This window comes from Pelophylax lessonae (genome assembly GCF_965119305.1).
Source record: "Pelophylax lessonae genome assembly, chromosome: 13".
NCBI lineage: Eukaryota > Metazoa > Chordata > Amphibia > Anura > Ranidae > Pelophylax > Pelophylax lessonae.
Genome location: NC_138780.1, coordinates 67,148,249 through 67,162,284, shown reverse-complemented (window position 1 = coordinate 67,162,284; position 14,036 = coordinate 67,148,249). Strand labels below are relative to the sequence as shown.

At 41.8% G+C, this 14,036-nt stretch overlaps 1 protein-coding gene across 1 annotated transcript in view; it reads left to right on the top strand.

The window, feature by feature from the left end:
* The window catches only part of ZFYVE19 (zinc finger FYVE-type containing 19), a 74,261-nt gene extending 60,672 nt beyond the window's left edge, over window positions 1-13,589 (top strand). Inside the window, exons 8-11 of the mRNA XM_082275192.1 lie at window positions 2,848-2,924; window positions 3,399-3,518; window positions 11,012-11,175; window positions 13,297-13,589. Coding sequence (XP_082131318.1) covers window positions 2,848-2,924; window positions 3,399-3,518; window positions 11,012-11,175; window positions 13,297-13,375 — 440 coding nt within the window. The 3' untranslated portion in view covers window positions 13,376-13,589. The remainder of the gene's footprint in view (window positions 1-2,847; window positions 2,925-3,398; window positions 3,519-11,011; window positions 11,176-13,296) is intronic.
* Window positions 13,590-14,036: the final 447 nt, after the last annotated feature.

Below are 14,036 nucleotides of genomic sequence, written 5' to 3'. Positions count from 1 at the left end.
CTGTACCTGGCAGCTACGGAGTCTTAAGAAGTCAGACTCTCTATTGTGCTCAAGGACGGACCTCACAAAGGGTTGTCCGCTTCCTCTACGACCATTCACAGATGGATGTGACAGACGGCGGTTCAGGCCTATTCCATCAAGAGTCAAGTTCCTCCTTTCCCTGTCAAGGCACACTCTATTAGGGCGCCTAGTGCCTCCTGTGCTTTCTGTCTTCATGTGTCAGTGACGCAGGTTTGCAAGGCGGCCACCTGGTCGTTGGTGCACACTTTTACAACGTTTTTATAAAGTGGATGTGTTGGCATCTGCGGATACTTCATTTGGCCACAAGGTTTTGCAGGCTGCTGTTTAGAGGACCTGGTCCTCTTTAACCACTTAAGCCCCGGAAGATTTTACCCCCTTCCTGACCAGGCCCTATTTTGCGATTCAGCACTGCGTGACTTTAACGGACAATTGCGCGGTCGTGCAACACTGTACCCAAATGAAATTGACGTCCTTTTTTTCCCACAAACAGAGCTTCCTTTTGGTGGTATTTGATCACCTGTGCGATTTTTTTTTTTTTTTGATCATGCACTATAAACAAAAAAAGAGCGACAATTTTGCAAAAATAACAATATTTTTCACGTTTTTTTATATGAAATTCCCCCCCAAAAAGTAAAAATCTAAATTTTTTAACATTTTAGGCCAATTTGTTTTCTGCTACATATGTTTGGTAAAAAAAATTGCAATAAGCGTATTTTGATTGGTTTGCGCAAAAGTTATTGTGTTTACTAACTAAGGGAAAGATTTTTTTCATTTTTATAGTTTTTTTTTTTTTTTAACGAGTAATGGCGGCGATCTGCGATTTTTTTTTTTTTTGCGGGACTGCGACATTGCGGCGGACAGATCAGGCCCATGACTGACATTATTGACACTTTTGGGGGTACCAGTGACATTACTACAGTAATCAGTGCTATATATATGCACTGTTACTGTAAAAATGACACTGGCAGGGAAGGGGTTAACTTTATTGGAGAAGGAGGGGTTAAGTGTGTCCCTAGGGGCGTGCTTCTAACTGTAAAGGGGCGTGGCTTTTGTGTAACTACAGAGATATACGATCCTACATAGCAGGACCGTATGATCTCTGCACTTACACAGGGGAGAATGACAGGCGGCTTTGTTTATATTAGCTGCCTGCCTTTCTCCCTCTGTAACGGACGATCGCGAGTGACCGGTGGACATCGGGTCCGCCGGTCACACGCGCGGGGAAGTTAGGCAGCGAGTGGGGGCGGGAGCGCGCTACGTCACTTTGCCTGTGAGTGGCTGATAGTCGTGCGGCAGTCGGCAAGTGGTTAAGAGTGTATTGTTTTTCAGGTGAGCTCCAGTTGTTCATGGTAGAGCTCCATGTTACCTGATTGGCTATGGTTAGCCTTGGAAATTTGTTTCTGATGTTTTTCCCACCCCTCATGTTTAACACTGCTTTGGGACGTCCTGATGTTAAGAAGAATCAGGAGCTGTGTCTGTCAATGAACGAAAGAGAAAATGGGATTTTTGACTTGCTGTAAAATCCATTTATCTGAAGTTCATTGATGGACACAGCACCCACCCCTCTGTGGAGTTGGCTTTCTTCTGACACTGCTTGTAACAAAACTGAGTGGGTGTATACCCCCTGGGACTGCCCATAGGCATAGTCAAGCTTTTTCCTTCCTTGTGTCCTACTCTTGTAGGGGGCAGTATAGCCCAATGGTTTAGAAGAACGTCAATGAACATCAGAGAATGGATTTTACGGTATGTCAAAAATCCCATTTTTTTGTGTAGTTGATTTAGTCTATTTTTTTTTAAGGCATTCATAAAAGTTGTTTGAAGATGCATTTACTAGCTATTTATGTCAACAATTTAAGCGAACCTTCACTTAAAGGATAAGGTAACCTTTGGGAACATGTTACATGTTCCACCCGTTTTTAGGGTGGAACATGCCACATGTTCCCAGTGCTGCATTGTTCACCCACTGTCCCCCCCTCCCTGTGGCAGATGTATGGGGAGAAGTTCCCCGTACTAGCTGCCACTCTTTGAAAGCAGGGTGGCCGTGCCGGGCTCCTTAAACACAGCCGTGTCATTCAGGCATACAGCTCCATGTGTCTGAATGAACTACAAGTTCCGACATCCTTAGTATGTAGTGTTCAATGAACTACCAAGGCGCTGTGGAGTGCCGTGGTAGTTCATTGCGTCTTCCTGTCAGTAAGTAATGACTTACCTGTATGGGTAAGCCTGATACACTGACAGTGTGCAGGAGACCTGCATGGCATTAGCGATCTGCTGATTGCTGGTGGAATGCTTTCCAGGCTCCTGCAACAAAAAAATAATAAATGCTAATTTTTTTACCTGCAAAAAAAATGTACATTTTAAAAGTGAACCTATTATTTATAAGTGAAAGTGTTTCTTATACTGCTCCCCATCCCTGCCCCTAACACCTTCAAATGTTTTTTTATGGGCAGCTGATAACATTTTGACAGGTACCCTCCCACTTCTTCTTTTATCACCTAGGTAAGAATTACATCACTTACCCTGCCACCAACCTCCTGGAACATGTACCAGGAGGCTGCAGGACCAGTCTCTCTGCGCCACATGATCGCACACAGTGCAGAGACGGCTGTCATTCCATAGGAAGCCACAGCTTGCTCTCAAATCCAAGATGAAGGCACCAAGGACCCTATTACTTGTTCCACTAGTCCTATGCAAAATTAAATATACTATTTTTAAATGAATACATAACTGAATTAAATTGTCTTTTTACATCTGTTGAGAGTTACACAAACTCAGTCAAAATGTCACTTCTTTGTCAGTTTCAGTTTGCATATTTTTATTTTACAGTAACTGTGGACAACATCAAACTGCCTGACAGTGATGAAGAAACAGAGGAAGAAGGTGTTCAGAGGATCCTGAAGCAGGTGAGACTGTAAACTCTTTCAGCCCCTGTGTAATTCTTGGCAATACTGTCCTCTGGACAATATTAGGAAAAATCCTGAGGCTATAATATAAAGTACGTAGTAACCTAAGGGAAAGTGATTAGAAAATCCACTAATGTTTATAGTTAATTGCGATAACCATAGAGTGCAGTTCTCCTGGTGTTCTTGATTCTTTGAAGTTATCACTTCTTTTCCTACCTGCCTGTGGGAAGAATACCCCTGAAAGTCATTAATGCTGATATATATCTCTGAACTACTCAGGAAAAGCCGAACACAGAGGACCTTATTTATTCAAATTTCTTTAATAATATCCGCTTGTATTGCATCACAGTAATTAATCAGAGTGAAACTTTTATCTCTGGCTGTCATTTGGCTGTGCAAGGTGTGATGTGTTGCAAAGGTTATATAGATGTGTGCTGCATTCACCATACTCACTGCTTGTGGAAATGTTCACAGCTGGCTGAAGAAAGTGCTCTGGATGAGGCAAGTGGCTACAATATTCCCCCTGAACATAGAAGAACGGAGGATACCAAGGAAAACGTTCAAGTAGCAAAGAAACTTCCTTCATCCAGCATGGTATGTTTGAAATAGATTTAAAGGAGTATTAAAGTCACTTTCACTATATTGGGTATTATTAAAGAGCATTGATCACTTGCTCTAATCGTTATCGTATTAGTATTGCTGATATATTTTTTCTTACTTTGATAATGTGTTCATCTCCTCATTGCATAGCTGTAACTGGCGTTTTTTATAAATATTTCCAGTCTTTATAACAGCCAGTGTGTGTGGGATGGAGGAAAGGGATGATTGCAAACTACACCTCCCATGGTTCCTTTCAGTGTCCCCAGACACTGCATTGCTTTTCCATCTGAGCCAAAGTAAAAGACCAGTTCCTGGCAACCATTGTTGAGCAACTTATCAGGACACCAAAGCTAAAGTCTGCACCATTCAGAGGCCAGCAGGGAGGAACTTGCTCATCTAAAAGTTGCCAGGGATGTGTTTCTTTATTAGGGGGGTATCATTACTAGAGGACCTTGGGTATGTTTGGATTCTATTCCAAATTTCCGTAAACATGTTTATCAGGGAGCTGTCGCTATACTGGGCCAATCATCTGCGGATGTGGCATCCTCTGCCATACAGCCACACAAATGCAAGGCTTCCATTGCTGCTCAGCAACTGTTGTCAGGTTGTTCCTCCATGAGGATAGTTCAATACTGTGTCTAATACAGATCCGTAAAGTCACTGGGTTTTTAAATCCATCCAAGTTGTATCTTGTGTTGAGCCCTGATAAAGGGAGTGGGTTGTTGCCCCCATAATGCATCGGCTGTTTTTATGTGACTTTTGTTTTTATCAACAATTACAATGGTCTTGAATTGATTTGGTCTGGCACTCCTTTCTGTGTTTTGATGGTTTGGGATACATATAAAGTGGGGATTGAAAGTTGGGGCACCCCAGGTAAAAATTTGTATTAATGTGCATAAAGAAGCCAAGGAAAGATAGAAAAATCTCCAAAAGTTTTCTCCAAAAGGCATCAAATTAAAGATTAGACATTCTTATAATATGTCAACAAAAGTTAGATTTTATTTCCATCATTTACACTTTCAAAATAACCGAAAACAAAAAAATGGCGTCTGCAAAAGTTTGGGCACCCTGCAGAGTTAATATCTTGTACTGCCCCCTTTGGCAAGTATCACAGCTTGTAAACGCTTTTTGTAGCCAGCCAAGAGTCTTTCAATTCTTATTTGAGGTATCTTTGCCCATTCTTCCTTACAAAAGTCTTCCGGTTCTTTGAGATTTCTGGGCTGTCTGTCACGCACTGCTCTTTTAAGGTCTATCCATAGATTTTCAATTATGTTGAGGTCAGGAGATTGTGAAGGCCATGGCAAAACCTTCAGTTTACGCCTCTTGATGTAATCCCCCGTGGATTTCGAGGTGTGTTTAGGATCATTATCCATTTGTAGAAGCCACCCTCTCTTTAACTTCAGCTTTTTCACACATGGCATCAAGTTACCATCCAAAATTTGCTGAAATTTTATTGAATCCATTTTTCCTTCTACTCGTGAGCTGTTCCCTGTGCCACTGGCTGCAATACAACCCCAAAGCATGATTGATTCACCCCCATGCTTAACAGTTGGACAGAGGTTCTTTTCATTAAATTCTGTGCCCCTTCTTCTCCAAACGTACCTTTGCTCATTCCGCCCAAAAAGTTCAATTTTAACCTCATCGGTCCACAGAACTTGTTTCCAAAATGCATCAGGCTTGTCTATATGTTCATTTGCAAAGTTCAAACGCTGATTTTTGTGGTGAGGACGTAGAAGAGGTTTTCTTCTGATGACTCTTCCATGAAGACCATATTTGTACAAGTATCTCTTTATAGTGGAATAGTGTACCACAACTCCAGTGTCTGCCAGATCTTTCTGGAGGGATCGTGCAGTCAAACGTGGGTTTTGAATTGTTTTTCTCACAATCCTGCAAGCTGTTCTGTCTGATATTTTTCTTGGTCTTCCAGATCTTGCTTTAACTTTCACTGTTCCTGATGACTGCCATTTCTTAATTACATTCCGAACAGAGGATATTGACATCTGAAAACGATTTGCTATCTTCTTATAGCCTTCTCCAGCTTTGTGAGCTTCAACTTTTTTCAGATTCAGTTTTCTAGACAACTGCTTAGAACAACCCATGGTGCTTATTGTTGGGGCAAAGTCAGATGAGTCTGGGCATTTAAAACCTTTGAGATTGACATCACCTGGTCTTCCCAGACAATGATTGAGAACAATCCATGACACTGTCAGGTCTCAGCCTTGCAAAGGGGGCATTGCATGCTATAAATTCTGCAGGGTGCCCAAACTTTTGCAGACGCCATTTTTTTGTTTTCTGTAATTTTGAAAGTGTCAATGATGTAAATAAAATCTAACTTTTGTTGACATATTATAAGAATGTTTAATCTGTAATTTGATGCCTTTTGGCTTCTTTATGCACATTATTACAATTTTTTACCTGGGGTGCCCAAACTTTCCATCCCCACTGTACCAGGTGCGTGTATAAGTGTGGCTATGGGGAATACCTTGGCCACTTATGATTGACCCAATAAAGTAACTGCTTGCTGATGGGCTCTCTCACGTGGGGTTGGACTAGCATCCGAATACATCCAAGCTCATCCCTGATTAGAACTTACACCTGTAGCCTCTGCTCTCAGTGCATCTGATTGGGTAGCTACAAAGAGAGATATTGAGAGAGCAGAATAATTTGTAGACACAGACCTAAAGGAAATGAATGCAGATGGGGAAATATTGGTTACACTTTATTCTGCAATAATAACTTGAAGCTAAATTATTATCTAGTGAAGCACCTATAGTATTTCTAGCATCCCTAGGCTTAGAAGTTGGTCTGTTTTCATTGAGTATAAAAGCTGCCACATTGCTCTATTTTCGAAATGGCTTCAGTGATTGAAAAAATAATGAAGCAAAGGAAAGCCAGTCAACTTAGAAAGAGGTCAGTGATGGCAGAGCTCATATTTCTTCAGTATAGATTTCCTTTAAATGAGTGCAATATTACAATGCACTTTTGGCCACTGGATAGTGATTGGTAACGGAATCTGCTGCAGAAAACCTCATGTGCATGACATATAGTAATTACATTTTGGAGATTAAAATACCCATAAGGGAAGATTTCCTCCAAAACAAGACACTTGCATAAGTCGTGAAATGTTTTCAAGAATAATCTGCAAGTGCAGTTATGTTTGGTTTACTAGCACTTGATGTGCTATGACCTAAAAGATGGAAACATTTATAGACACACTCCTAAAGTTCTCACTCCATTCGGTCTATCCCCCCACCACACACACCACCCCCACCTATATGCATTCCCCTCCATTATACAAAAATCCTGAAGACATGATCAAGCTTTATAAACTAAAAATTATTATAGAGCCTGAAGTAAGAACTGCCTGTGTTTCCCTTAAACAGAACAATTAAAGCGGAATTAAATCCAAAAGCAAACATTCATTATATTGCAGCTTACCAATTCCTAGATCTGTTGGCTGCTTTAGTTTCATTTTTTTTTTTTTAGGCTTTCTTTTCATTATTTTTATTTGGTGATTTGGCCAGTAAGTCTGTTGTTTTTTTTAAATGCTATCTATAGAAATCTTAGATATATAACACTATTAGAAGCCCATAGTACACCAAAGTACCTGTCAGGCGAAGATCCAAAAGCTCAACTTGCGTCAGAGTTCTGATATTAGATCAATATGAATATATGAAAGTCAGAATGAAGTAATCACATTGGAACCCAGAAGTGACCGGCAGGCATTACATAGTGACCGTCAATCAATGGCTAAAGGGAGTACAGATGATCCAATCCCAAAGCCCAGGTAATGCACACATGAGCTGCAGGAAAAGAATCATGAAAGTGTGTATAAGCAAAAGCATGGACATCACACTGCTTTTAAAACTGCAGCATAACGCTGCTTAATGCCAATAAAGGTGAATGATGTGAAAGAAGGCTAAATGTGCCGGGCTGAGCCCCCAAATAATAAAAATATGCTGTAAAGAAGCCTACCTAGTCCGGAGAGACAGTGCCTGGGACCGCCATCTGGGTCGGTGATCAGCCGACTGGCGGGACATAGAGACCCAAGATCGCACGCCACGCCAGCCAATGGCCGCACGGCGCGCGCATGGCAAAACGGCCAATCGAGAACTTGCAGACTGTGGAGCGCACGGCGCCGCCCCTAAAGAGGTCGGGGTCGCGTCATGCGTTCCACGGTCTCCGGCGCAACAGCCAGGTCGTGAGGGTGGCGCTGCATGTGGAGAACCGCCCAGTAGACGCTGGAGAGCAGGGGGAAGAGTGAGAAAGACCGAGCGCAGCCAGTGCGCCATCTGTCATTCAAACACGGAGCCCCCCGGGTGCGCTGGGTGGAGACAAACTGTGAACCACCTGGAAAAAAGGGGAAAGGTATAGGAGGGAATAAAAAGAAGAGAAAACAAACCCAACAAGAACAACTATGTATCCGGAGGATGGTTTAATAAATAATAATTTGTCTCTACCTTTTACTTTTTGTGTTTTTTCTTTTTTTTTTATATTATATTATATTTATTTTTATTCATTTTTATTTTTTTTTCCCTTCATCCAAATTCCCCATTTATATTTTCATAGTTACATAGTAGGTGAGGTTGAATAAAGACAATAGTCCATCTAGTTCAACCTGTGTAGGTATGTGTGGCTGTAATCATCTCCCATACCCCTGAATGTTCTGATCCTTGAGATGTAAGTCTAAGAGTCTTTTGAAAGCCACCATACTACCCGCAGAAACCACCTCTTGTGGTAGAGAATTCCACAATCTTGTTGCCCTAACAGTAAAGAACCCCCCGCGTTGCCTGAGGTTAAAACGCTTCTCCTCTAATCGCATTGTATGCCCTCGAGTCCTCATGCAATCCCTTCGAATGAACAGCTTTTTTTCTAAGCTGGGATCCCCATTAAGATATTTATAAATTGCTATCATGTCCCCCCTCAGACGTCTCTTCTCCAGGGAGAATAAATCGAGCGATTGTAGACGCTCTTCATAGTCAAGGTCCTCCAATCTCCTAATTAGTTTAGTTGCCCTTCTCTGGACTCTCTCCAGCTCCAACACATCCCTCCTGAGGAGTGGCGACCAGAACTGGATGGAATACTCCAGATGCGGTCGGACCAGAGTTTTATAAAGTGGAAGGATTATAGTCTTATCTCTGGAATGCATCCCTTTCTTTATGCATGCTAATATTCTGTTGGCTTTGGAAGCTGCCGCTTGACACTGCATGCTGTTTCCTAATCTATCATCAACCAATACTCCCAGATCCTTCTCCATTTTTGATTTTACATTACCATCCCTTTTTCTTCTTTTTCTATCCCCCTTTTCCTTTCTTCTTTCTTTCTTTCTTTATTCTTTTTTTTTCTCTTTTTATTCCCTCCTATGTCTTTTCCCTTTTTTCCAGGTGGTTCACAGTTTGTCTCCACCCAGCGCACCCGGGGGGCTCCGTGTTTGAATGACAGATGGGGCATTGGCTGCGCTCGGTCTTTCTCACTCTTCCCCCTGCTCTCCAGCGTCTACTGGGCGGTTCTCCACACGCAGCGCCGCCCTCACGACCTGGTTGTTGCGCCGGAGACCGTGGAACACATGACGCGGCCCCGACCTCTTTGGGGGCGGCGCCGTGCGCTCCACAGTCTGCAAGTTCTTGATTGCCCATTTTGCCATGCGCGCACCGTGCGGCCATTGGCTGGCGTGGCGTGCGCTCTGGCCAAAGACGGCCTTATCATGGGTCTCTATGTCCCGCCAGTCGGCTGATCACTGACCCAGATGGCGGTCCCAGGCACTGTCTCTCCGGACTAGGTAGGCTTCTTTACAGCATGTTTTTATTATTTGGGGGCTCAGCCCGGCACATTTAGCCTTCTTTCACATCATTCACTTTTATTGGCATTAAGCAGCGTTATGCTGCAGTTTTAAAAGCAGTGTGTTGTCCATGCTTTTGCTTATACACACTTTCATGATTCTTTTCCTGCAGCTCATGTGTGCATTACCTGGGCTTTGGGATTGGATCATCTGTACTCCCTTTAGCCATTGATTGACGGTCACTATGTAATGCCTGCCGGTCACTTCTGGGTTCCAATGTGATTACTTCATTCTGACTTTCATATATTCATATTGATCTACGGTAATATCCGAACTCTGACGCAAGTTAAGCTTTTGGATCTTCGCCTGACAGGTACTTTGGTGTACTATGGGCTTCTAATAGTGTTATATATCTAAGATTTCTATAGATAGCATTTTTGCTGCTTATACATCCATTATTTATATTTCTTTCCAATTTATTCTTCATTTTACACATGGACCCTCTAGGGACTTGTTTGGAGATATCTCTGACCACCTCTTCTTCATCTCCACTCCTGACGCTCTTCCTACTTTTCTTCAGTCAACCTGTTTTTACATTTCCTCTCCAACTCAACTTGGCCATTTTTCTTGATATGTTACTCTTATATATATATATGCACAAGATTGCAGTATGTTGATAATCTGAGATTTTGTCTTCTGGCATATTCATGTATAAATCTCTTCGGTTTCACATATTTTGCCTGTATACTATTATTGTGTACTTTCTATTGCAGAAATACCTACATTTCAGCACTTAGGACTTCATTACTCACACCCCTGATGAAGGGTTTCCCGCAACGTGTAGGGTGATGGGTGTCTTCACTAGTCCGTGCTTCAACTTTTTCTTGTTTGAATTGACAAACATTTTATCATGTTATGCAATTGTATTGTACATTTGGCTCTCTTTCTATATAGCTGATTTTATGTTGAATCAATAAATTTATGTTTTAATCAATTTATGGTGTTATTCTGGCCTCTAAAGTCCCATTCCCTCAGGGGGGGTTCTCTTTTTTTTTTTTCCATTTTTCCAGGGATGTTGGCCTTATAACACCCAGCCCTACTTAGATGAGTGATTTTTTTGTTGTTTTTTTAAAGAACTAGCTCTCTTGCACATGTAGCAGTTCGAGTGTTTGGACAAAGTATTTATTACTGACAGGGGTGCTTCTGATCGCCTTTTATTTATTCTTGTAAAACCTTTATCCCAAAATGTAAAAAAAAACTGTTACTGTAACTGCTTGTGTCAATGCAGTGTGAGCTGGAGTTTGGTTTCAATTGGTTAATGTATCTAAATCTGCTAGTACATCTAACTCTCCCCTCCCCCCATATTACCAGGTGATCAGCTGGCCAGCAAGTCATCAGGTGAAAACCGAGGGGGAAAAAGCCTAAAAAAGAACACTAATGCAGCCATCACATCTAATGATTGCCAAGCTGCAATATATTACATTTATTTATTTTTTTGACAGGTACTCTTGTGGAGGGATCAGGGGGGTCTAAAAGACCCCAAACCCCTCCTCTGCACTTAAAAGCATTCAAAACGCCAAATTTGGCTGTTTTGAATGCTGTCAACATTTGTTGCTGTTGGTACAGCCTGTTTCATTTGTCATTATTTTCAAGTCCTTTGCACCGTCTGTGTGTTATGGGTTATTCACCTTTCCTCATAATTTCACAGAACAAACCACCTGCACAGAATCAACCTGCTAGACCCACAGCTGTAAAAGCACAAGTAGCAGATAGCGATGAGGAAGAGCTGCCCTGGTGCTGTATCTGTAATGAGGATGCTGTCCTGCGCTGCCATGGTTGTGATGACGATCTTTATTGCAAGAAATGTTTCAGGTACTGTTCTATCCATTATCCCTATTTGAGTTTGGTTTACTGGAAGTGCATATTAAATGTCACATTCTGACTTAAGGTTTTGTCTACTGAATAATTCCCATCATCACTATTAGGGCTCATTAACACAGGGGCATTAATTAGTACAGCCTTGCAGAGGGTCCACCAAGGATGTACACCCAGGGATGTGCTTGAAGACTTGCCGCTATGGCTAACAGAGGGTGAAATTAGGGAAAGGCTGGATAAAATTAACACAAATAAATCACCAGGCCCGGATGGCGTGCATCCGAGAGTACTCAAAGAACTTAGTAAGACTATATCTAGACCACTGTTCCTGATCTTTGCTGACAGTATTATGACAGAAAATGTACCAGGGGATTGGAGGAAAGCTAACGTGATACCGATATTCAAAAAAGGGCAGAGGCATGTCCCGGGAAATTATAGGCCTGTCAGTCTGACATCGATAGTATGTAAATTTCTGGAGGGGATGATAAGGGACTAGATCGTAGAGTTTGCTAAAGACAACAACATCATCAGCAGTAACCAGCACAGGTTTACAAATGGGCGTTCTTGTCAAACCAATCTCTTAACATTCTACGAGGAGGTGAGCTGTGAGCTAGATAGGGGGAGACCAGTGGATGTGGTGTACCTGGATTTCGCTAAGGCGTTTGATACAGTTCCCTACAAGCGCTTAATTTATAAAATAAGGGCTGCAGGCATCGACCGCAATGTCTGCTCTTGTATACGGAACTGGCTAAAAGGGCGTGTCCAAGGGGTGGTAATTTAATAGCGTATACTCAGACTGGTCTGAGGTGGTAAGTGGGGTCCCCCAAGGCTCAGTCCTGGGACCAACCCTGTTCAATTTATTCATAAATAGCATTGAAGATGGGATCAGTAGCTCTATATCAGTTTTTGCAGACGACACAAAATTGGGCAGGGCAATAACTGCACAGCATGAAGCAGATATCCTACAGAATGACCTGGACAAAATAACGGAGTGGGCAACGACATGGCAAATGAGGTTTAATGTGGAGAAGTGTAAGGTTTTGCACTTGGGGACTAAAAACATAAAAGCACAATACACTTTAGGGGGGGAACCTTTGGGGGAATCAAAAATGGAGAAGGATCTGGGAGTCCTGGTAGAGGATAGACTAAGCAATAGCATGCCATGTCAAGCGGCAGCTGCCAAAGCAGGCAGAATATTAGCATGCATAAAGAAAGGGATGTATTCCAGAGATAAAACTATAATCCTACCACTTTATAAAACTCTGGTCCGACCACATCTGGAGTATTCTGTCAAGTTCTGGTCGCCGGTCCTCAGGAGGGATGTGTTGGAGCTGGAGAAGGTCCAGAGAAGGGCAACTAAACTAATTAGGGGATTGGAGTACCTTAATTATGAAGAGCGTCTGCAATCGCTTGATTTATTCTCCCTGGAGAAGAGACGCCTGAGGGGATATGATAGCAATTTATGAATATCTCAATGGTGATCTCAGCATAGAAAAAAAGCTATTCAGTCGGAAAGATTGCATGAGGACTAGAGGGCATACAATGTGTCTGGAGGAGAAGCATTTTAACCTCAGGCAACGAGGGGGGTTCTTTACTGTTAGGGCTACAAGATTGTGGAATTCTCTAATACAAGAGGTGGTTTCTGCAGGAAGTATGGGGGCTTTCAAAAGACTCTTAGACGTACATCTCAAGAATCAGAAAATTCAGGGGTATGCAAGATGATTACGGCCACACACACCTACACAGGTTGAACTGGATGGACTATTGTCTTTATTCAACCTCACCTACTATGTAACTATTAAATATATCTCTGACGTTGCAGAGCTCTCGCCTAGGCGAGCTAAATGAGGGCTTGGAAAGACCAAAGATTGGGATTTTACTATGTAACTATGTAAGATCAGTGACGATCTGAGCTACTGTCAGCCTGTCATTGAATTTAACTGACTTTCTGCAGGGACCACCAGGCTGATTAAACATGGCTCTTTGCATGGTTTTATTGAGCAGTCCATGTGAATCAGCCCTAATAGGTTTTTTTTTTAACTCAAAATTAGTGTTTCAGTTGTGCTTTCAATGTTTATCAGAAAAGTAACTTGCATTATTATTTTACTGCTATTTTAGGGAGGGACATGATAAATTTGACCTGAAGGAGCATCAGACATCCATATATCGCCCACCTCAGAGGAAAAATGGGAGATAATATTATTTACGGTTCCAGGACTTCATCTGTGCTTTCTGAGAGGTTTTCTAGAGGTGTATGTGTCTTCTGTTCCTTATATTATTCTGCCGTGTCTGTAGCCTGCAAAATGTTCTCATATATATTTATTTCATGTTTCATTGCAACTTTGCTTTCTTTTCTGACATTGAAATAATTCCCATTCTTAAAGGTACCCTGTTGCCAACTTGCAGTGATTTTTCTTCCTTTTCTTCATGTTGTCACATGAAAAGATGTAATAAAATGTTTACAAAAATGTGAGGGGTGTACTCACTTTTGTGAGATACTGTGTGTGCGCGTGTAAATATACACACACACACACACACACACACACACACACACACACACACACACAGTATCTCACAAAAGAGAGTACACCCCTCCCATTTTTGTAAATATTTTATTATATCTTTTCATGTGACAAAACTGAAGAAATGACACTTTGCTACAATGTAAAGTAGTGAGTGTACAGCTTGTATAACAGTGTACATTTGCTGTCCCCTCAAAACAACTCAACACACAACCATTAATGTAGAAACCACTGGCAACAAAAGTGAGTACACCCCTAAGTTAAATAGTCCAAATTTTTATCAAATCCCAACTCCACACAAAAAATTCACTTTTGTCAGTGAATAATGAATAATGT